At 43.7% G+C, this 24,244-nt stretch overlaps 1 protein-coding gene across 1 annotated transcript in view; it reads left to right on the top strand.

Moving 5' to 3' along the window:
- The first annotated feature begins 7,281 nt into the window (after positions 1 to 7,281).
- MORC2 (MORC family CW-type zinc finger 2) overlaps positions 7,282 to 24,244 on the top strand; it is a 169,380-nt gene continuing 152,417 nt past the window's right edge. The window contains exons 1-2 of the mRNA XM_073631131.1: positions 7,282 to 7,849; positions 7,971 to 8,239. Coding sequence (XP_073487232.1) covers positions 8,172 to 8,239 — 68 coding nt within the window. The 5' untranslated portion in view covers positions 7,282 to 7,849; positions 7,971 to 8,171. The remainder of the gene's footprint in view (positions 7,850 to 7,970; positions 8,240 to 24,244) is intronic.

Here is a 24,244-nt window from a genome sequence, read left to right on the forward strand (position 1 = left end):
TTCACACATTCCGTTTTTTTTTTAAACCTACATTTGCATATTTAATTGGATGCATCTGAATTCATTCATGCATAAGCACAAAAAGGGACACACGGGTCGAATGTCAGGAAACAACGTCCGGATTTAAAGCGGTAGTCCGGTGACCAATCTTTTTTTTTTAGGTCATTGAGACACTTTGCAAATCCCAAAATAATACTCAGTTTGGGTGTAATATTTCCACCTCTGTCTGTTTTCGTACTGAAGAATAACTTAAAAAATGCGATGCTTGCTGTTTCCATCTTGCTTGTGGGCATATGAAGCCCACAAGCATTGATTTCCGGGATGCGGTGAATGCTGTTCATTCACAGCTTGTTCATGCGCATGATCATTGTTTCCGCACTGAATCTTGGGAAGCCTGACACTAAGCTCCCAGGAGACAGTGCGGCACCAGGGAAAGGCAATAAACACACCTACTCCCATGAGAGGAGAGACAGGAAGTGCCACAATAAAGTACAATATAAAGGTAATTACAGCAATAAAAAAAAATTTTTGTGCAGCATTTGAACATCTATGCAATTAACTGAAGGGGGTAAGATTAAGTTAAAAATTTGAGTGGAAGCCCGCTTTTAACAAAAAAACAGCCCATTCAGCCCACGTGTATGTCAGTCTGGCCGGCTCCTGTTGGACCTGCATGCTGGAAAACTAGCATCTGACCGACTCCCGATCAGTGCTCTCAGCCATTGGCCGAGCGCCGATTGGAGTGTTTTGGCTCAGCGGGGGAGATCACTGCACTAATCTTGTATGTGGAGCTGACAGCTAATAGTGTGTACCAGTTTTAAAAGTCACCACAAATGTTTCTCCTGCCACAGGTCCTAAATAGTTCTACAGCTTTAATCAATTTTCTGCATTTAAAAAGATCTAACCAACATTCCTAACTGCTAAAAGGAGGTAGAAACTTCAAACATAGACACATTTGCTGGTACCTATACAGTTCATTGAAACATAGGTTTGTTCCTCTTGAAAAGTGATGATCTTAAAGAAATTGTCACACATATAACTGCATTCCCTTTGTATACAGTGCATCCGGAAAGTATCCACAGCGCTTCACTTTTTCCAAATGCTATGTTACAGCCTCATTTCAAAATGGATTAAATTCATTATTTTCCTCAAAATTCTACAAACAATACCCGATAATGACAACATGAAAGAAATTTGTTTGAAATCTTTGCAAATTTAAAAAAAAATAAAAATAAAAATCACATGTACATAAGTATTCACAGCCTTTGCCATGACACTTAAAATGGAGCTCAGGTGCATCCTTTTTCCACTGATCATCCTTGATATGTTTCTACAACCTTGATTGGAGCCCATCTGTGGTAAATTCAGTTGATTGGACAGGATTTGGAAAGGCACACACCTATCTATATAAAGGTCCCACAGTTAACAGTGCATGTCAGAGCATAAACCAAGTCATGAAGGCCAAGGAATTGTCTGTAGACCTCCAAGACAGGATTGTATAGAGCAGGGATATGCAATTAGCAGACCTTCAGCTATTGCAAAACTACAAGTCCCATCATGCCTCTGGGTGTCATGCTTGTGGCTGTCAGAGTCTTGCTATGCCTCATGGGAATTGTAGTTCTGCAAAAGCTGGAGGTCCGCTACTTGCGTATCCCTGTATAGAGGCACAGATCTGGGGAAGGGTACAGAAAAATTCCTGCAGCATTGAATGGTCCCAATGTGCACAGTGGCCCCAATCATCCGTAAATTGAAGAAATTTGGAACCACCAGGACACTTCATAGAGCGGACCGCCTGGCCAAACTGAGCGATTGGGGGAGAAGGGCCTTAGTCACTCTGACAGAGCACCAGCATTTCTCTGTGGAGAGAGGAGAACCTTCCAGAAGAACAACCATCTCTGCAGCACTCCACCAATCAGGCCTGTATGGTAGGAGTGGCCAGACGGAAGCTACTCCTTAGTAAAAGGCACATGACAAAAAGCACCTAAAGGACTCTCAGACCATGAGAGTGGCAAGCGTCGTGTCTGGAGGAAACCAGGCACCGATCACCTGGCCAATAGCATACCTAGTGTGAAGCATGGTGGTGGCAGCATCATGTTGTGGAGCTGTTTTTCAGCGGCAGGAACTGGGAGACTAGTCAGGATCAAGGGAAAGATGAATGCAGCAACGTACAGACATCCTTGATGAAAACCTGCTCTGGACCACAGACTGGGGCGAAGGATCATCTTCGGAAAGGATGACCCCAAGCACACATCCAGGATAAAAGGAGTGGCTATGGGACAACTTCATGAATGTCCTTGAGTGGCCCAGACTAGAACCAGATTGAACATCTCTGGAGAGATCTGAAAATGGCTGTGCACAGACGCTCCCCATCCATCCTGATTGGGCTTGAGAGGTACTGCAAAAAAGAATGGGAGAAACTGCCCAAAAATAGGTGTGCCAAGCTTGTAGAATCATATGCAAGTGGACTTGAGGCTGTAATTGGTGCCAAAAGGTGCTTCAACAAAGTATTGAGCAAAGGCTGTGAATACTTATGTACTTGGGATTTTTTTTTTTCGTTTTATTTTTTATAAATTTGCAAAGATTGCAAACTTCTTTCATGTTGTCATTATGTTCTATTGTTTGTAGAATTTTGAGGAAAATAATGAATTGAATCAATTTTGAAATAGGGCTGTAACATAACAAAATGTGTAAATAATCAGTCAGCCTATTTGAATTGAGAAAAGCAGTAACTCTGCAGTTTGGCACCATACTGAACATGGACCAGCGGAAGCAAACAGAAGAGTTGCCTGAGGAAATCAAAAGGAAAATGATAAACCAACATGTCAAAAGGGAAATGCGTTAAGACCATCTCCAAGCAGCAGGATGTTCCTGTGACTACAGTTGCAAATAACAAGGTTAAGGTCCAAGGAAGTGTAGCCTCCTTGGACAAGATTGAACAGAAGAATAAGATAAGTTAGACAAAAAGCCAAGGGAAACTTCAAAAGAGATACAAACTGAAACTCCGAGGTTAAGGTACATGATCGCATCGATCACTGTTTTCTGAGCGACAGTGGGCTCAAGGACCTAGCACTCCACTGTTGAAAAAAGAAAAAAAAAAACAGACTGGGATTTGCTAAAAATGCATACTAACAAGCCACAATGCCTCTGAGAGAAAGTCCTTTGGAAATATTTGACAATCAGCAAGTTTACAGATGGGAAAAAAAAATAAAATGAAGCTTCCAAAGAAAAAAAAGGCACTATTCTAACGGTGTAACAAAGAAGTTTTGGTTATGTTTTTGGGCTGCTTTGTGATGTCTGGCATAGGATGTCGTGAACACCACAATTCAATCTCTCAATCTGTCCACCCTTGTACAGTGAGCCATGCATGCACAGCTCACTGTACAAATTCGGCAATGCCGAATCTGACTGAACATGTCATCCTCGCCAATGAAAGCAGCCAGTGATCGAGACCCAGAAGCCAGCCGACTGAAGAGGTCATCGGTCAGGAACGCTGCATCACTAGGAGGTGAGGAACTTATTGTTCTGCTTTAATTGAACAATTGTTCTGCTTATGAAAAATGTGTGATGTTCTATTACTATGCACTGGACTTTAGTCTCCATTAAATCTGCAGTTGCCTTGGTGCTGCATGTGATCAGTTATACCTGCCATTTGAAGCCTTGACGGTTTGGTTCAGAGCACCAACAACTGTCAAAGTTATTCATGTCATGCATTAAATATAACCGTTAAATTGATGGGTTTAGTTCTGCTAGAAAACATACAATTCCTCTAGTTCTCTATATATTTAAAGTGGAGTTCCACCCACTTTTACAACTCTTCAGCATCCCTCACTAAACTGTGCACTGTAAACAAATTGGATATTTTAAAAAAATTTTTCTCAGCACCTACTGTATATCTGCTGTATTCATTTTTCACTTCTTCCTCCCTGGCCGCGGCCCATCGCATCATTTCCTGTTTGCAATGCCTTCTGGGAAGGGGCGGCAACTTCCTCTGAAACTGCCGTTGCTATGGAAACCTGACCTGAAATCTGTTACACTGCTTGTGCTGTACTGAGTATGTGCGAGATCTGCAAGAATAAGATCCAGGAAGAAATACAGTCTGGCTTCAGATGCCCACATTTAAGATGGCCACGGCCTGCTGTAAGTTTATAAAATAACAAACTACAGCTATAAACTAACAAAACAGACCTTAGTTTACAGACTAACTTTACTAGAATACATTAAGCTTGTGTATTATAGGGGTATTTTTATTTAAAAAGTATAATTTCGGCTGGAACACTACTTTAAAGTGGAACTTTATTCCTGAATTTTAAAATGGGTAGACAGGCAGGAATTTCAAAGCAGAAGAGATATGCTTTCTCATCTGCGTTAACGTTACTTACCTGTCTGCCCGCCCTTGTACAGTGAGCCACACATGCACAGGTCACTGTACAAATTTGGCAATGCCTAATCTTACTGAGCACCCACGGGTGTGCAGGAGTGACCACAACGCCCGGCGATCGAGACTCTGAAGCTGAGGGCTCAAACATGTCAGCAGCCAGGTGGGGAGCTCAGGGATACTGCATCGCTGGATCCTAGGCAAGTATTCTGCTTTAAAGTAGAACGAAAGCTAAAAAGTTAGCAATTACTAACAGACAGGCTTTTTATTGCAAAAGAATAAAAGGTAATGCCTCTTTTTTACTAAAATACATAAATCTGCCTATCTGCAGGCTCCTGTAGAATGTACACTGAGCTGCGTATGCACAGCTCAGTTTACATCCTGGCACATTCGCGTTGTGCTTGGTTGACTGCGCTCCTGTGCATGTAGGACATTATCCTGCACTTGCCAATCAAGATGACTGAAAAATCGGCACATGGAAGAAGCTGGGGACAAGACACCAGCAATGGACCTTGCAGACACCAGACTGCTGGAACAGAGGTATCTATGCCGCTTTAAAAAGCTGTGATGCCTACTGCAGTTAGCAAAAAAAAAAAAAAAAAACTTTAAAGCGAAGTTCACACTGGCATTAAAAGCAGGCATCTGAGGTGTTAAACGCCCCTCAAATGCCTATGAACATGATACAAAGGATAGCACACCGTGCGGTTCACACTATCAAAACATGAAGCGTTAGCGTTGCTTCAAAACTGAAGCCTCATTTCGAGTCAGGAGACATTTGAAGCCTTTCAACATCTCCCATTCAAGTCTATGGTAACGCTTTGCAAATGCTCTGGCAGGCAGTTGCGGTGCGTCAAGATTAGTTTATTTCCTGAAATAGGCGTTTGTGGAGTGGTTTTAATACGCCTTAATGCTCAAATACTTCAAGACTGCACACAGGGCGCCTGGGGAGCATTTTTTTAACTCATCATTAATATTTGCAAAATACCATTTTAACGCCCATACTAACGCTACAGGAGCATTTATTAAGCGTTAGAAGTTTAGTCAAGTGTGAACAAGCCCTTGAGTTGTTCCAAAAGCTGCGACCTCAACTAGCAAATGCCTAATACCCAACAGACGAAGTGGCTCGTACTCTGAGTACTTCTACCTGACAACATTTATGCCTTGTACACACGTTCCGAATATCATACGACCGTTCTCGCTTAATAGTCGCAAGTAGAAATTGAATGGCTAAATAAAGTCATGAAAATTCTCGTACAACAGACAAAAAAAAAAAAAAAAAAAAAAAAAATCGGAAGTGATGTCATGTGTTGTAATGTATTCGTATTTTCGGATGACAACTGTACTGACTAAATGAAAATTGTACGAAGAAAATTTTAGTATATGTCCGATCGAATAATATCGGATGAACGGTCGTGATCGGCTGTTGAAAGTAGTGTACACACGATCCGAATATCGTACGATCCTTCCTTGAACGACTGTTTTCGTGCGATATTCGGATCGTGTGTAAGCTGCATTCACCCCTGAGCATAGCAATTCACTGGAATTTTTTAAAAGTGTTTTTTCAGCTTTTTACAAGCGTTTTCAGTTTCAGTTTAGCCAATAGAAAGCAGTAGGAGGGAGAGGAAATTAGGGGTGGTGAGCTGCTGTTTAAGTAGAAAACGAGCATCAAAAAAGTTAAGCGTTTCTATTGAAGTCTATGGGGCCAAAAAACACTTGCAATCTGCCAAAAAAGCAGCTCATGTACTTTGAGTGATTGTTTTGCTTCAGGTGACTCAGGCTCAAATGTAAACAGGGGTCATTGAAATGAATGGGATTTGGCTTGTTAAGCTTTTAAGAGCTACAAGCAGAAAATCGCTCAGGTGTGAATGGGGTCTTCGCATAGTACAGGCAGTCCCCTAGTTACGAATCTCCGACTCCTACTTACGATCGGGAGGCGGCGTGACGTTCTGCGCATGCGCGGCCCCTTGGAAAATGACGTCTGCGCATGCGCGGCTACTTGACAAAACATCGGAAAATGACGTCTCTGCGCGTTCAATTCCGACATAAGAACAAACCGGCAGTCCCCTAAACCGTTCGTAACTCAGGGACTGCCTGTATAGGTATCCTTGCAGAAGCCCTACATAGAAGGGTCGGTGTGGACACAATACCTGAACAGTGGTACAAAATGGCGACAAACTAGTGAACTGAACCTACAAACACCACCAAGCTGCCTTTCCAAACATGTCACACGAATCCCCAACTGTGCGGAGGAACAAAAACACGCAAACATGCAACACTCCTGGTTTTGTGTAATCCTAGTCAGGCTTGAAAGCTAAGAAAGGAGCCAGCCACTCTTTATCCGGGTTGAGGATTTCTAGAACAACCACAGCTTCGAGCAGTGCTGAGCCTCCTAGACGCCGAGCACCTCACAGGTGACCAGCCGTCCTAACCGCCCACAGGCACTGACAAACTGCGCCACACACCTCCTGAGGTAACCAGGCGCCATAAGCGGCAGCGGCGGCCATGTCTCCTCCATAGCTCCTTGACGCCGAGCACCTCACAGGTGACCAGCCGCCCACAGGCACGAGCACTGACAAACTGCGCCGCACACCTCCTGAGGTAACCAGGCGCCATAACCGGCAGCGGCGGCCATGTCTCCTCCATAGCTCGCTCGCTGACGACGTAAGAAAGGGAGGAAAAAAAAGCAACGTATTCAACCGAGTCACCACCGCCGGCGATACAACTCCATTTCTCTACAGGCGAGCGCCTCATACGCCCGCTGCCTTCACAAATACGAAGCAGGCAACCCGGACCGTGAGTGGTGCGCGTACACAGTTCTCCATTTTCATCTGGACGCCCCCCTCCCCTCAGACAAGAGCAGTGTACTGTTCTTCTCCCCGCCCTGCGCCTAGCCTCCCCCCTCCACCGCTGATACACGTCACGTAGACACACAAGCTGGGGGGGGGTGTCGCCGCGCTGCCATGAGAGGAGCACACTGAAGACTCGGGGCTTCTTCGGGAAGAAGTAGTAGCTATGAGGAAATAAAGCCGCCAACCGCCCTCTTCTTCTCCGCGTCTCTCCCGGACGTCAGCGTTCATAGAGGCGTGTTTAGAGGGCGGCGGCCGGTGACCGGAGAGCTTGGCGCACTGCGGAAGGGGCGGAGAAGCCCGCCGGAAACGGGTTAGAAAGCCAGGGACTGCATAAGAGGGAGGGTTGGAGGCTGAGGTGGACGGCATTCCTATGGTGTTACAGGGCTCGGCCGTGTTAGGAGAAGCGGGAAGCGCTCACATTGTGTGTGTCCGTGTGTGAGAACGTGCTCTCATCACACAGGGCTATATTACAGGTTCTACGTCTGCTTCCAACCATAGGACTGGCTTGGTGAGGGCTGCAAGGCATGACCCCTAACCAGCCGACGTTAGGCTGCAAGTAGACTGATTGGAATTGTTCGTTTTCCATTCACAGGACTGGGAGATCCACATCTCCATACACGTGTAGAGGGTAGGTTTAGCCCACTGCTCCTCACAGGCTTGGAGGGGTTGTCTAGGTTTGTGATGTTGGGTATTCTGAATCGAGTACTAGGAAACAAAATGATCGATTTTAGGTTTTTCTGTACTTACAGATATTGTTGAACCTTGAGCTTCCAATTGATCGTCCTGAAGATTGTAGACGACTTGACGTTGGATGGTGGTTGGGCACTGAACTTGAGGCATGTTGTACTGCCCACACAAGGGCTACCAGGATCAGCATTGAACGACGCCTCGATTATCGACTATAGGTTCATTTTTATGTTCAGCCCCCATAGGCACTGAGCAGTGGGATCATGGCATTCACAAACTATAGCAGTTTGAATCGGGCCCAGTTGACCTTCGAGTATCTGCACACTAATTCGTGAGTATTCTGATTGTCAAGATTTTTTTTTTTGTGGTTTGACCTTCTACGTGTCTTCCAAATACTGGATGCGTGAACAGCGCTTTCTTAAAACAGCAAATCGATTGATCTTGAAAATGTTTGTTTTTTTTAAAGAAATATACCAACAAAGTATCCAAGAAACCATGGCGATATTGGTATTGTCCTAGTTAATGTTCATTTCTTAGTTCTCTTGTTTATGAAGAGTCAACTACATGGCTTGTTATTAGAATAAACCCTATTTCTGAGGCTGCATTTACACGGAGCATCGCTTTTATGTGCACATTTTATGCGCGTTTTGTTACAACGTTTGATCTTCAGATTTTTTTTCTATTAGCCATATCACCTGTGACATCACTTATTGCCATGTGGACATATCATCTACAAAACACACATTTTTGTGTGCAACAATGCAATACTATGAGACTCCAAATGCACCAATTTGCCCAAATCGATTTACAAAAATAGCTCTAAAACTTTTTTGAGCGTCAGGTGTTTGGCTTCAGGCATTTTGAGCTACAAAAGGCTCAGGTGTGAATGGGGCCTGAAAGTAAGGCAAACAAGAAGCAATGTGTTTAGCGGTTTTGTAACCTTGAAAGATAACTTTTTTTTTTTTTTTTTTTTTTTAATTTAAAGTTCAATACCTGAGAAATCACTTTTCAAAACCCATCCTAGTATTTCTGGCTGCAACCATCTTGAGTAAGGGCAGGTTATTCATGTAGCGTTTACTTCGTGGAATTCATCCTCAGACCAGGCAGGAGGATGTGCTTAGCTGAGAAAACCCCTCTTTCCCCTTCCGAAGACTCCTGGGATGTATGACATAATTTTGCCTAGGCCTGAAAACCAGGAAGTAGCTGATAAAAAGTTAAAAAAAAAAAAAGAAAAAGTTTTAAATCAAGTAAACCTAATGTATTTTTGCTATCAATTTACTAATGCTAGCAGCTTAAGGATTAACAATGGCTAATGTTGATTTGAGAGAGTTTAGTTCTGCTTGAACATTATATTTATTTTTCTCATTGCTCATGGAGGGTGTGGTACCATTAGTGTATACTTGACATACCAGACAATGGAAACTGAAGATGTCAAAGGGTATAGGATGGACGTCAGATTTAGGACATTTATAATGCGTGAACAGATGACCTTGACCTGAGCACATCATTGTCATCCATATTGGACTCGCTTGAAAATTTATGGTGATTGTATTGCTTTTGTAAGCTGTACTAGATAATATTTAGAAATCATGGGAACGGAAAGAGTGTGCATGCTAGGGGAGGAAATTCGTGTCACTTTTTTTTTTTTTGTTTTTTTGTGGTACAGTCTTAATCCTTGCACAGCTAATCCATTTGCAACTAAGCGTTTTTCTTTAATTTCTGTAGCTACCTTTTTAAAATGGTTGTTTAGCCACTATAATATATTCATGCTATCCCCTCTGTTATATAACCACATGTGTCTGATCTATATAAAAAAATATGCTGATTATACCTTGTATCACAGCGTCTCCCGGCGCCCACGTGACTCCTTGGCTCTATCCTCTCCCCGGCTGACAGCTATAGCAGGCGGGTCCGAGAACTCCTGCTGACGTCAGCCGAGGAGATGAGCGAGCCGAGGAGTCAAGTGAGCACCAGGAGACGCTCTGATATAAGGTATAATTGGCATTTTTTATATACAGATCGCACACTGGGCCACATTAATAATAATAATAATAATATTATATATCAGAGGGGATGGCATGAATAGATTATAGTTTTAAACAGGGTGGATTTAGTTTAAATAAAGTCGATTTAAATCACTAGTAAAAAGTCTCGATTTAAATCAATTTTTAAAGAGCAACTGTCATCTCTGTCCTGCAGCGGCTCTTCCTCTGACCCGCTGTTGACACACTGACAGTCCCATTCACTTTAATGGGACAGCTGGTGATGCGGCAGTGATGCAACAAGGTGAGGGACGTGGCGGTAGTAGGTGAGTGGATGCTCGCTAACAGGCGCTGCCATGATGGATCTGAAATGACAGATGCTCTTTAAATGTAAGGACTTATTCTTGCTGGTAGTTAGAAAACCTTCAATTTGTTTCCAAATATTAAATATTCTATTTCGAATATTAAGCTTTCAGGTTAGTAAAACAGCGATATCAGAACCATTCAGTCATACAGTTTGTTGTGTACATAGATTTGCAAAACAATGGCATAAAGGAATATTACTAAACTTTGTTTTATCTCATGGTTACTGTGAAATTGTGTGAATGCATCAATGCAGTGCATGTTATCTTAGCTTGGATTCATTGAATGAGTTTACCAAAAATGTAATTATTGCAGAATATACAGCATCATGCTACATAACTAAGCTCCATTTCATGCTGAATAAACTAAATCATTAATGTATCTTAAATAGCAAACTATCTTCAGATAGATTTTTACTCCAAAAGCATTTTATTAAAATAAATTTGATAAAAATCAAAAAATTTTAAATAATAATAATTTTTTTTTTTTTTTTTTTTTTTTTTTTTTTTATTTATATCCACCCTGATTTTAAAGCAACAGGAGGGGAAGGGGTGGGCACTTTCACAAGCAGACATACGGGGGGAGAGAGAGGACAGGGCTGCGGATGACAGAGGCATGTAAACTGACCGAGATGTCAGGGCTCAGCAGCCATGATCAACAGTGGTCAGTTTACAGGGGGGAGGGCATAGCCAGGCAGGATCAGCAAGGTTTTTTAGGTGATAGAGGGGGCCAAACATGCTTTAGGGAACAGAATCGAATATTTTATGTATTTATATTTTTTTTAGGGTAACAAACACTTTAAACACTAGATGCCGCCCGTGCTCAAATATGCGGCCTCGGCAGGTGGGCATTGGCGCAGAGTGGCCGCATATTTGCTTACTAATTTGCAGACACAGCTATGCCAAGAGCGCGCACCCCACATTTACCGGTGGCTAACCGGACGCTCCTGATCGCTTCTTGCAATCGGTAGCTTTCCTATTGTTATCGCCGCATCTGAAACCTCTTAAAGGTCTGGGAAGCACCAACGCAAAGAGGTTAAAGTTAAAACCCTTTTATTTGTCTGTAGCTTCCCTATCAAAGATTGCCTAATTTAATTAGTTTAATCCTGTTAAAATAGCAAGTAGTTCTTCCTATTTCCTTATTTTCTCTGCATTGCCACATAAACTGTTAGAAGTTGTACTTGCAATCTCTGAGTTTTACCCCAATCCTTTTATTTAGTTTTCTAGGCAGTATAAGAGCATGTGTCAATATTTTGTTCATTTTAGAGCTGCTTCTCCATAAAAGTCAATGGGCGTGCAAATACAGGTTGTAGCTGTTCAAGAGATTAAGTGCACATCAGAAGCACCTCTAACTGATCTCATGTATGCTGAAATGCCAATCAGTTTTCACTATTTAATTTGATCAGATTTTGATCAAAATGTATTTTCTTTGAAGTAATGCTCAACAGAATGTTAATGCAGAGAGAATTCTCTCTATTGGCCATTAAAGGACACAGCTCTTACCTTTAGGAGGATGCTAGGCACACAGAAAAAGGCAACTATGAGGATCAGTACCAGATAGTTAAATCCTGACAACTGCTAGAAACTCAGTTTTTTTTTTTTTTCCCTAGCTTCCAAGGAGAAAGATGTCCCTCACCCAGCTCCTGGGTTTGAGCCATTTTATTATATTTATTTTCTAACCAGTCACTTTTATCTTCTTTTGCATCAAAGTTTTGCATCAAGTTTTTATTAGGTGAGAGGCTGAATATTTTAGATCTTGTAATCTCTCCAGATTAGTCATGTATCGCATGCTAATAGTTTACATCAGGGTTCCTCCAAAGTTTGAGGGTTACTAGGGGTTCCTTGAGTAATGAGAAGTTTCTGTCTCTCAGATAAGTTTCCACTGACACCATTGATCTTTTTAGGTTCTGTAAGGTTGAACTTCTTCCCACTGACCATCACACTAATGTGTCATGTGTTGTGGATATAGTCATTTTTAGCAGGGGTTCCCTGAGACTGGAAAGTTATTTCAAGGGTTCCTCGGGGTTGAGAAAGGCTGGTCTAGATAAAGGTCTGCTGCCACAACTCTGAGTTGCAGACAAGCTGTCGTCCACAGCAATGGTTGTGGACACCATTTTCTTTGCAGGCACTTGCCTGTTTGCGCTGCACTATAGTTTTGTTGTTGCAGGTTGTTCTTTCCCTGCCATCTTGCCTAAAGGCCTTTTGCATTGACTGTGTGACACTTAGGGCATGTCGAGACGTGCTTTGACATTTTAGATACCATGAACGCCCATTAACATGCGCGTTTTGACTGCATTTTTGACATGTTTGTGTTCTGTTAAATAACATTTGCCAAATGCTTCCTTTGCTGGTTTTCTGTTGTATGGATTCTTATACTATCATCTCAGCTAGTAACAAATTTTGCAGAATGTTTGAGGCGTGTTTACATTTCCATGCTTTTGATGCTAGTGTAAATTTAGCCTTTGGGCTCGTTTAGACATGCTTTGAAATTTTAGATACCATGAACGTTCCTTAAAGGGGTTGTAAACCCTCGTGTTTTTTCACCTTAATGCATCCTATGCATTAAGGTGAAAAAACTTCTGTCACTGAGCAGCCCCCCTGTTTTACTCACCTGAGCCCGTTCGTTCCCATGCTGGAGACGCTGACCCCCTCTCTGGACGGGGGCTCGGCTCTTGTTTGGATTGATTGATAGAAGCACAGCCATTGGCTCCCGCTGCTGTGAATAAAATCTAATGATGCGAGTGCCGGGTGGCGGGGCCGAGTTCGGCATTCTATGTCTATGGACACAAATGCTGGACTCGGGAGCGTGCCCGCACGGTAACCACTCTGTGCAAAATGAACTGCACAGTGGAGGTAAGTATAATATGTTTGTTAATTAAAAAACAAAACAAAAAAACGAGGGTTTACAACCCTTTTAAAGTGTTGTTAAACCCAGACTATGAAAAGCTCTCATTACATGTTAAAACAGTATGTATACACACAAAGCCACTAAAGCATTCATTTTGTGTAGATTTCAAATATAGCTGATTGATCCTTCCTTTAGTTGTCCCTCCCATCTTCTGTGTGTCTGCATTGCAGCTTGAAATCGTGTATGCCAGCTGGTGTCCTCTAAGGAGCATGCTCAATTTTAGTTCCTTTCTAAGCTCTTTATTTCCTTCTTTTTCTTATCTGTGCAGCTCACATGACTCAAAAATCACTCATGTGGGTATTTACACAGTGGTAAGTGACATTTCCCTCCCTCCTCCTTCTCCATGGCTTCCTATTACTAAATACTATGGGAGCAAGATATAGTATGCTGATTGATTACATTCACTAAGCAACTTGCAAAAAAGGTTAGTTTTAATATAAATCAGTATTGAATATAGCTAATATTTAATTGCTAATACCTGTAAAGTAAAAAAAAGCCTTGGATGCAGATGCCGTCAGAACAAAATGACAAAATACACATCCATTTAGTTAAATTTTTTTTTTTTTTTAACAAACGTTTTATTCAATATTAAAAATATTACAGCCATAAGTTAGAAACACTGGAGTGAAAAGTTTGACAGCAAACCAAGGATTAAGTCTATACAGTCATTAACATTGAAATATAAATTCAACAGCACATATTAGTAAGGCTCCTTTCACACGATCGGCCCGCTCGGATTCGCCTGTCTGTTTTTCAGGCGGATTCAAGCAGGCTACCCATTAACTTCTATGGGCAGGCGGATGTCAGCGGAGATGTGTCTGCTAACACCCGCCTGCCATCCGATCTGACAAGATCCACTCAAAACAGACGCATGGCGATATGTTCGCCATCCATCCAGCAGATCGGATGAAAACTGACAGGCTGTCCGTTTTCATCCCATCTCCCCATAGAGAACAGCGGGGCTCTGACAGGTCCTTCCCTGCACAGTGAGCAGAGACGGACCTGTCATCCGCCAGCTCAGCGGGGATCAACGGTGTGATCCCCTGCTGAGGTAGTGGAGTGCGTCCAACAAATTTGCTCCCTGTGAACCCAGCCTAAAAGGGTTTTTGCAGCGAATGAACTAAAAATAAAACCGAAGAGAACAATAAACATTCACGATAATCCTACACTGCCATTACACACCACCAAAGGGAGGTGAACTCCAGTGCAATACAGTATGAAAGCTCACCCACTAAGCTCTTCTGAGGAGGAGGGGGGGGGGGTGAGAATAAATCCACTAGGCTGCCTGACCATAATGGAGGGAAATGGGTTATAAGGAAGCATCCAGCTCTCTGTGCAAACTATTGGTAACTTATAATTCTGTATCTGAAATCTACATCAAGGCAACAACACTCTGGCCTCAGCTCCACCATTTTTTTGGGGGGGGGCATTTATGGCCCATATAGATAAGTTTGTGCAAGGGTAGAACAGTCTTGACCAAAGCTCTCCATTGAGTGAGCATAGGAGGGTCAAGTTGTCTCCACTTTAGGAGTATAGCTTTCCTGGAATAGAAAGCAGCATAAAACGCAGAGAGGCATTTGGGAGTGGATTGAACCACTGAGTCACCTATCCCGAGCAAAAGAATCTGTAGATCCAGTGCCATACTTCGATCCTCAATCCTATTTATATCTGCTACTATCTCCCAACAAATGTTCTGCAGAAGGGGGCATTGCCATACCGCATGATTTAGAATGTGCCTACCTGATCAGTGGATACAGGACAATTTACAGAATGAGTGGGATAAATTCGGGAGAGGCGTTGAGGGGTTAAATATGCCCGTTGGAGAAATTTAAGAATGTATAAATCTACCTCTTGCTGAAATAACTGTTGGCACATAGTTCTGAAGCTCTTCATCCCAGTCATCAACAGATAAGGTGGGAATATCTCTCTGCCAATGCTGAAAGAATTGGGCCCCCTTGATCGTTCCCCCACTACTAATTCTAAAGTAAATCTAGGAAAGAATCCTATCGGCATTACGGGTAATAAGAAACCTTTTTACCTTGTGAGGAGCCAATGTTACCCCAGAGGAAAATTGCGCTTGGACTGCATGGTGGAGCTGCAAGTATCGAAGAAAAAAAAAAAAAAAAAAAAAAAACATCCAAGAGGGCAAGTGAAATGTTTCCCGAAGGCAGTTAACAGATGGGAGCTGCCCCGCAGACATAATCTGTTGTAACGTATAATGCCAAAACGGTCCATACACTAGGATCAGGGATAAAGCACAAATGCGGCAGCCTAGGATTGCCCCAAAGCTGGGTGTAAGGCTGCATTCACACCTATGCATTTAGTGCTTTTTGCATTTTGCAGATTTGCACTACAGTCAATCTAACATGGTTTCCTAAGGGGTCACGTTCTGTAGTGTAAAATGCATAGGGGTGAATCCAGCCTTAGGGGAGATAGTATTAGTCTAGCCTATAGCTGCCGGCACCTGGTCCTGTGCCCGTACCCTACTCAACAGCAGGGACATCATAAGTGGTGCAGACCTAGGGCCTCGATATACCAAGTTGCTCAGAGCTGAATAGGAATCCAGGATGGCAGCCTCTAAGTTTACTGATGGATAAGTTCTGGACTGTGAGAACCACCAGCATACCGTAACCAGCACTGCTGCCCAGTAGTATTTCCCAAAACAGATGAAGCTAATTCACCGGACGAAAGGGACAACTGCAAAGTAGACCTGGTTCTACAAGGGACAATACCTGCTGTCATTAATCTGAAGTAATGTTCATGTCTCTCTGCTTACTTCTCCATGTGTTCAGCTCAAGAGACCAGCCACCCTTCACCTGGCTGCTTTAAGTAATCTCCCCTCAAGCATGGATCCACCCCAGCCTCTGACAGGGAACACTATATTAACCTGTGCACTGCAAGCCAGCCTTGCTGATCAATATTATCTTACCTAAGGCCTCAACCCCTATCGTTTTGGGTCTTCCTTGGTTACGGCTCCATTCTCCACACGTTGACTAGACTGCTGGGCAGATCCTGGATTTGAGATTCCTCCTGTTCCTCGTCCTGCCTACTTTATGGGTTGCCCCAAAAGAGAAACTTCCTGTTGCCACCATCTCAGTATCTTCTGCTCTTCCCGCTGCGTATAGTGATTTCTGGAACGTGTTCTACAATAGTCGGGCTGATGCACTCTCTAGGTCATTTGACACTCTGGATGAGGAGCCTACCTGCGAACCTGAGCCGATCTGCGAACCTGAGCCAATCATTTACTCCAGTTTGCATAACCATTTACCTTTTTTGCCTGTCCCTAAAATCTCTTGGATATCCAGCCAGGCTAACTTGTCCGCAAGTTCCCCAGTCGCTACGCCTTGCGATCTGATTCAGTCGGCCTCTGCACCAGTTATGTCAGTCCAGCCCATGGCCATTGAGCCTCCTGCATTTTCTTAAGGACCTTATATAACTTGGCCTCACCCTACTACAACTACATCCATTCAAACCTATCTAAGAGGTTCAATCCATCCTTTGGATAGACTTCCTCATTCGGCCAGGTGGGGCGTTCAACCTTTTTTTTTTTTTTTGAGGGCTCTCTGCATTCTGCTTGTGTTTCAGCTATCCGGCTGGACTCCTGTGACACGTCGCCTGCTAGCCAACCTGACCTCACGGATCCACTGACCTCTGCCCATTCTGATGGTCCTGTGCTGAATGTCCAGCTCATCTTTAAGGGTCTGGGGGCCCCTCCTCAGGCTCCTGCTGGTCCTCTCATGCCCTTGCCCATTCCTAAGAAGCCTTTGGTCCTCAGTGAGTCCTCTCATCCTTTCCCTACCCCAGTTTTGGTCTCTGGGGATAACCTAAAGCGCGAGGTTGGTCAAGTTCTGGATTACCAGCTCTGTAAAGGCCTTCTTTAGTACCATGTTCATTGGAAATGGTTTGGTCCTGAGGAGAGGTCTTGAATCACTGCATCTGATGTCTTTGCGCCTCCTCTGTTGAGGTTTCACATGAGGTTTCCCTCCAAGCCTGGGCCCAAACAGGGGAGGGGGATGCCTCGTAAGGGGGGGGTACTGTTATGGATCTGCAGTAATGTTCATGTCTGTATGCTTACCTCTCCGTGTGTTCAGCTCAAGAGACCAGCCGCCCTTCACCTGGCTACTTAAGTAATCTCCCCTCAAGCATGGCTCCACCCCAGCCTCTGACTGAAAACACTATATTAACCTGTGCACTGCAAGCCAGCCTTGCTGATCAATATTGTGTGTTTGGCTTCCTGCGTGTGTGTCTTGCCATGTGCTCTACATCTGATTCTGGTCACTGATCTTGGCTTGTTTTTGACTGTTCTTGTCTACTTCATATCCCGACCTTTTGGAGTGTTCTTGACTATCCTTATCTGCTTGTTGCCCTGACCTTTTTGGCTATCTCCCGACTATCACTTGTCCCAAGCTGCTGCTTCCTCTGTGTCCTCCAGTAGTCTACTGTGACCATGAGCTGGGAAACCCCAGGGGCCGCAACCTGGAGCCAGACTGCAGCAAAATCCATCCCCACCTGGTGAACACCTGCTTTCTCTTAGACTCCACGCCCTGGGAAATCTCATGCTCTAGCTCCGTGTTGGTGCTCCAGAGTATCTGCTTTCCTGAACCACCCAGAGCTCCATCTGCAGCAGTCAGCCGTAGGGTCCACTACCTTTAGCAGTGCACTCCTGACCCCAACGAGGTGCATCTGTCACCTGGCCTCAGGTGACTTGACACCTGTCCAAATAAGACATAACAATGTTATCCAATTTATTAAAAAATGAAGCGGTACTGGGGTGTTCCTAAAAATATAGAGGAAGAAGTAAAATAGTTATTTATTATGTATTGAAATAGTTTTTTCTCATCTTCTAGGGCAGCATCTCCCACCTACAAACAGAAAACACACTATCCACCATTTATAAAAAGTTCACACATACCAGGGTCCTCATTTTCTCTTCAGCCTGAGGTTTCTCCCCAAAATAGGCTAGCAAACCCCCCCCCCCCCCCCCCCCAGCTTGCAACATATTGGGATATCCTCCCTGGTTCTTCCTGTGCAGCCAGGGCAGAAGATGTGTGGCCAGGACTTACTTAGTGTGCTGAGACCGCTGTGTGCACCTGAGGATGCGCCAGTACTTCCTTGGGAATCGGGCAGGAATATAGTAGAAAAAAAAAGCCAGCCACACAGTACACTCCGCTTGTCACACTTTATTGGCTATATAAAGGAAACGGAGTACATGAAATACTAATGTGTTTTGGCTATTACAGCCTTCCTCATATTCAAAAAGAGAATGGTAAGCCGGAGCAGCCAACTTCAATCCTGCGATTGCGCCCACATGTACAGCACACACGCACTTACTATGGCTGAATCCGTTCCCAAACCATTTGGAAGGAGTGATGACCAGGGAGGAACTATTCAGAACCATCCCTAAACTGAACAAGGAGCCTGTTTTCCTGGCTGACTCATCAGCTGTGTAAAAGCAGCCAGAGACACAGCCCTGATCAATGGAGCCAGAAGAGCTTTATAGCTGAAAACCTTTCAAGGGGACATCCCCTCAAAGAATAAGCTTTGTGGCATTCCCTTCACAGGAAGCCTCATCTTCGGGCCGACTCGGAGTTCATACTTGACAGACCAGCAGACAGGAAAACAGGCCTTCCTCAGCCCAAAAGGAAGAAAACCGAGCTCCTTTTCGGCAACAAAGGGGTAACAGGCAAGCAGACGCAAAAAAGCGATGGTCTTTTCAGAAAAGAATGGGGAGGATTTCATCCTCAAGCCTTCTACCTCTAATACCAAGAAGCAATGACAAGTGGGTGGCAGATTATGATAGATGCTATAGAATTCTCAATTACCCCGCTGAGCAGGTATTTGGACACAACACTTCCCAAAGACCAAGAACGAGCAGTAAGGCTACTCTCCATACGAAATATACTGCCACCAGGAGTATTTATGGCGACAATGGATCTGCAGAACACTTATCTACATAAACCGATAAAGAAAAAAACCTCACCAATGATATGGTGAAGCAAACTTTTGCTTTTTGTAAGCCTACTGACGTACAGACACAGTAATAAACGACTCTTTGATCGTTAATGGAGTCTATGGATTCCATGGGCTAAAAACTTAACCGTTAAAACTGTTTAGTGAATTAGCATATCATACAATGTACAATTATTTCCTTGCTCTTTGCCCATTGCACCTTGTCAGACCACATTTTGCTACCGACATAATGTTTTAGTGTTCTACTGTTCCAATGTTGTGTTTTTTTTTTTTTTTTTTTTATGCTATTGTTTTATTGTTTGTTTTCATTTCTGTTTTACGCTCTTGCCATTCCTCGCCTGGACTGTTTATATCCTGCAACATGTGCCACATACCTGAGTATATAGGAACCAATTTCCGGTTCCTTAACGTTTGGCTTGTTCACCCCCTTGGGGTACTACATACTCAATCTTTTTGTTGTACCTTGTGATATTTATACTTATTTTTCATTAAAAACGAATGAAAAAACATAAAAAAAAAAAAAACACCACCAATACTTAAGATTTGCAGTTTGTGGCCTGAAGGCTATACTTCACCTTCAATACACTGCTCTTACCTTTTTGGAATTTCTTCAGCTCCCAGGATAATTTACAAAAATCCTGGCAGAAGCTCTAAAGAAGTTATGCCTGGAAGGTTTGGGAGTAATACCTTATTTGGACAATCTCCTTTTCTTTGCCAGCACACCAGAAGCACTTTTTTTTTTTCTTCCAGTCAAGCATTAGTTATTTGAGGGATCTAGGGTGGATTATAAATGAGCAAAAATATAAATTTGTCTACAGTCAAACCAATAAACCATTTAGACTATATACTAGACACTAAGGAAACAAAGATTTATCTTACTCAGCACAAGGAATCAAGAATATTGGAAGAGATGACCTCCAATATGTTGCTCTGATTCGATCACTATCAGCAAAGGTATGAGAGTGCTTGGTCTTATGACATCATCTATTCCGGCCATTGGTTGGGCACAGCTACATGCAAGGCCTCTTTAACCACTTAAGGACCAGCCTCGTTTTGGAATTTAGGTGTTTACATGTTTAAAACAGTTTTTTTTGCTAGAAAGTTACTTAGAACCCCTAAACATTATATATTGTGTTTTTTTTTTTTTCTAACACCCTAGAGAATAAAATGGCGGTCATTGCAATACTTTTTTTTTCATACCGTATATGCGCAGTGGTCTTTTGGAAAAAATTCATTTTTTGTAAAAAAAAAATAAGACCACAGTAAAGTTAGCCCAATTTTTTTCTATATTGTGAAAGATAATGTTATGCCGAGTAAATTGATACCCAACATGTCACGCTTCAAAATTGCACCCGCTCGTGGAATGGCGTCAAACTTTTACTCTCTAAAATCTCCATAGGCGACGTTTAAAAATTCTACAGGTTGCATGTTTTGCATTTACAGAGGAGGTCTAGGGCTAGAATTATTGCTCTTGCTCTACCCATTCCGGCGATACCTCACATGTGTGGTTTGACCACCGTTTTCATATGCGGGCGCCACTCACGTATGCGTTGGCTTCTGCGCGCAAGCTCGTCGGGATGGGGCGTTTTTTTTTAATTTTTTTTTTTTTTTTTTTTTTTTTCTTATTTTATTTTTACACGGTTAAAAAAAAAATTGTCACTTTTATTCCTATTACAAGGAATGTAAACATCCCTTGTAATAGAAAAAAGCATGACAGGTCCTCTTAAATATGAGATCTGGTGTTAAAAAGACCTCAGATCTCATATTTGCACTAAAATGCAATAAAAAAAAAAAAAGTAATTTTAAAAAAATTACATTGAAAAAAATATGCCTTTTAAGACGTATGGGTGGAAGTGACGTTTTGAGGTCGCTTCCGCCCTGCAGTGTCATGGAGACCAGTGGGCAACATCTTCCCCTCACTCATCTCCAGGCACAGCAAGGGGACAGACGCGATCGCCTCCACCGCTACTGACGGCTTCGGTAAGCGGCGGAGGGCACCGGATCGCGGCGGGAGGGGGGGCCCCTCTTCCGCCACCGATAAAAGTGATCTTGTGGCGAATCCGCCGCAGAGACCACTTTTATCTTGTAGCCGACCGCCGCACGAAAACGGAGATACCGGGGTTATGGCAGCTAGCTGCTGCCATAACAACGATATCCGCCGGCAAAGTTAGGACGTACATTGGCGTGCGGCGGTCGGCAAGTGGTTAAAATTGTGCTAACATAGGGATACAAGGTCTTTGGACTGAAATTGTCAAAGAATGTCTGCAGTGGTGGCCTGAGCCACTCCGCCTCAGGTGGGGGCGCCAGTGGACCCAGACAAACAATTTGTATCACCAGGGATGTCAACACCTTTGGCTGGGGAGCGCAAATGGAGCCAACATTGGACACAAGCCTCAGTGAACATGAGGGAACTGAAAGCTGAAGAACAAGCTCTGAAGTCCTTTCACACACTGATTCAAAACAAAAACATTCAAATCCAATCAAGCTAGCTACAACACTAGCTTACACCAACTGACAAGGAGGCACTAGATCCCCCAAACCCCCCCCCCCCACACAGCTCATGAATCTGGCAGACTTGATTCTGACTTGGGCAGAAATAAACATATAGTGCCATATCAGCAGTATACCTGAAAGGGGTAGAGAACACGCTGGGGGACTACCTGAGCAGAACCACATGAAGAATACAGAGTCGGAGTTAGACCAGTCAACTTTCAACTGGATCACAAAGATCTGGGGGACACCTACAGTGAGCCTGTTTGCCTCAAGATACAACCCCAAAGTTCAAAAGTTATTTTCACTAACTCCAAGAGACTGGAGTCTGGGGGTGAATGCCTTTGCCCAAAATTGGTCATGTCCTCTATGCTATGCCTTTCCCCCCAACAGTCCTAATCCCTAGGGTCATTCAGAAGATCAAAAGGGAAAAAGCCACAGTCATTCTGCTTGCCCCACACTGGCCACAAAGGGCTTGGTTCAGTCACCTCAAAAATATGAGCATACAGCCATACTTGCATTTACCGGACAAGCCAGAACTACTATCGCAGGGGCTGATCCTTCAACCAAACATCAAAACAATGAATCTTTCCGCTTGGTTACTGAAAGGGTATTGCCACAAGAAAAGGGACTGTCAGACAAGGTAGTGGACACAATCTTAGGCAGCAGGAAAAAGGTCACTCAAGCTATATACGAAAAAGTACAGAAAAAAGTTGTAGCCTGGTGTGCAGGAAGAGAGCTTGGGTTAATACCCACAATTCTGGATTTTTTCCAGCCTAGAGCCACCAAGAATCTCTCACACAAGACCCTAAAGGTTCAGGTGGCGGTATTGTCATCCTTTTTAATACAGAATTGGCAGAGGATCCAGCCATCAAACGCTTCCTATATTCCGTAGGTAAAATTAGGCCTACTGTTAGCATGAAATTTCCTTTATGGGACTTATCCATGGTTTTACAAGGATTCCTAGCAGCTCCTTTTTGAACCCCTAGATCAGGGATCTCCAAACTACGGCCCTCTAGCTGTTGCAGAACTACATGTCCCAGGAGGCATTGTAAAACTCTGACATTCAGTCATGACTAGGCATGATGGTTGTTGTAGTTCCTGAACAACTGGAGGGCCATAGTTTGGAGACCCCTGTCCTAAATGAGTGTTCGGACAAAATTCTCACTCTAAAAACTGTGCTTCTAGTCTCGGCTAGAAGGGTGAACGAGATGCAGGCATTCTCAAAGCTCGAAACCATACTGCACTATATCACCTAGACAAGATGATCCTCTCACCAAATCTGCCTTTTCTGTCAAAAGTCCCCTCAGCATTTGATAGCTTACAAAACCTTGTTATTCCTTCTCTAACAGCAACTCTTGACAGCAAGAATAGAGATGGATATTCCAAATTGGAAATCCTCATAACCTATTTAGAACCAATTTGTCCTTTTCTCTGGACCAAACAAAGGTCAGCAAGCTTCAAAGAGCACAGTAACAAGATGGGTCAAAATGGCCATATCACTTACAGATCAAGCACAAAAGCTTTCACCCCAAGTAACAGCACACTCTACTGGGCTTCTTTTGTGGAAAAGGCAGGGGCCATGCCGGAGCAGATCTGCAGGGCAGCGACATGGTCAAGTTTTAAAACCTTTGCATCGACCGCTATGTATTCTGCTACATGTTTTTGGAAAAAAAAAAAAATCTCAATAAGCGTATATTGATTGGTTTGCACAAAAGTTATCGCGTCTACAAACTATGGTATATTTTTATGGCATTTTTATTTTTACTAGTAATGGCGGCGATCAGCGCTTTTTAGTGGGATTGCATCGTACACTAAGTGACTGTACTTGTGACACTGGCAGGGAAGGGGTTAACATCAGGGGCGGTCAGGTGCTCCTAGGGAGTGCTTTCTAACTGTGTGGGGGATGGCTTAACTGAAGGAAGAGAGATGTGTGTTTCTTCTTAGCAGAAACACAAGCTCTCTATTTTCCTCTCTGACAGAACGGCGATCTGCCTTGTTTACATAGGCAGAACGCTGTTCTGCTTCTCCTGTCAATAATCAACGGGTCCCGACAGATATAGCGTCCGCCAGACCCACTGATTGGCTCCCACTGTGATAAGACACGGGTCGCCGGCGGCGCACGTGCCCCAGACCGAGGAAGAGACAACGTACAGGTACGTTGTTTTGCGCAGCCGGGCCGCCCTGCTGCAGTAGATGTGCAGTGGGCACTGTGGAAGTGGGTAAACGCACTGTACATTGCTGGTTGCTAAGGAGCGAACCATACCATACCGGGCCGCATGTCCTCAACATGGGAGAATGGGTGCTTTGGGGGTGGGGGCTGAGCCCCCGCCCCAAAGCACCTTGCCCCCATGTTGTTGGGGACAAGGGCCTCTTCCCCACAACCCTGGCCGGTGGTTGTGGGGTCTTCCGGCAGGGGGCTTAACGGAAGCTGGAAGCCCCCTTTAAGAAAGGGGGCCCCTGGATCCTGCCTCCCCCCATGTGAATGAGTATGGGGTGCATTGTACCCATTCACCCCAAAAAGTAGTGAAGTGTTCAGGAAAAAAACAGGCAACGTTTTTTTTAACAAGTTCTTTATTAAATATTAAAAATGTCCCCCGACATAGCTCTGTGTCTTCTTTCTC

The sequence above is a fragment of the Aquarana catesbeiana genome, linkage group LG01 (assembly GCF_042186555.1).
Source record: "Aquarana catesbeiana isolate 2022-GZ linkage group LG01, ASM4218655v1, whole genome shotgun sequence".
NCBI classification, from domain to species: Eukaryota; Metazoa; Chordata; class Amphibia; order Anura; family Ranidae; genus Aquarana; species Aquarana catesbeiana.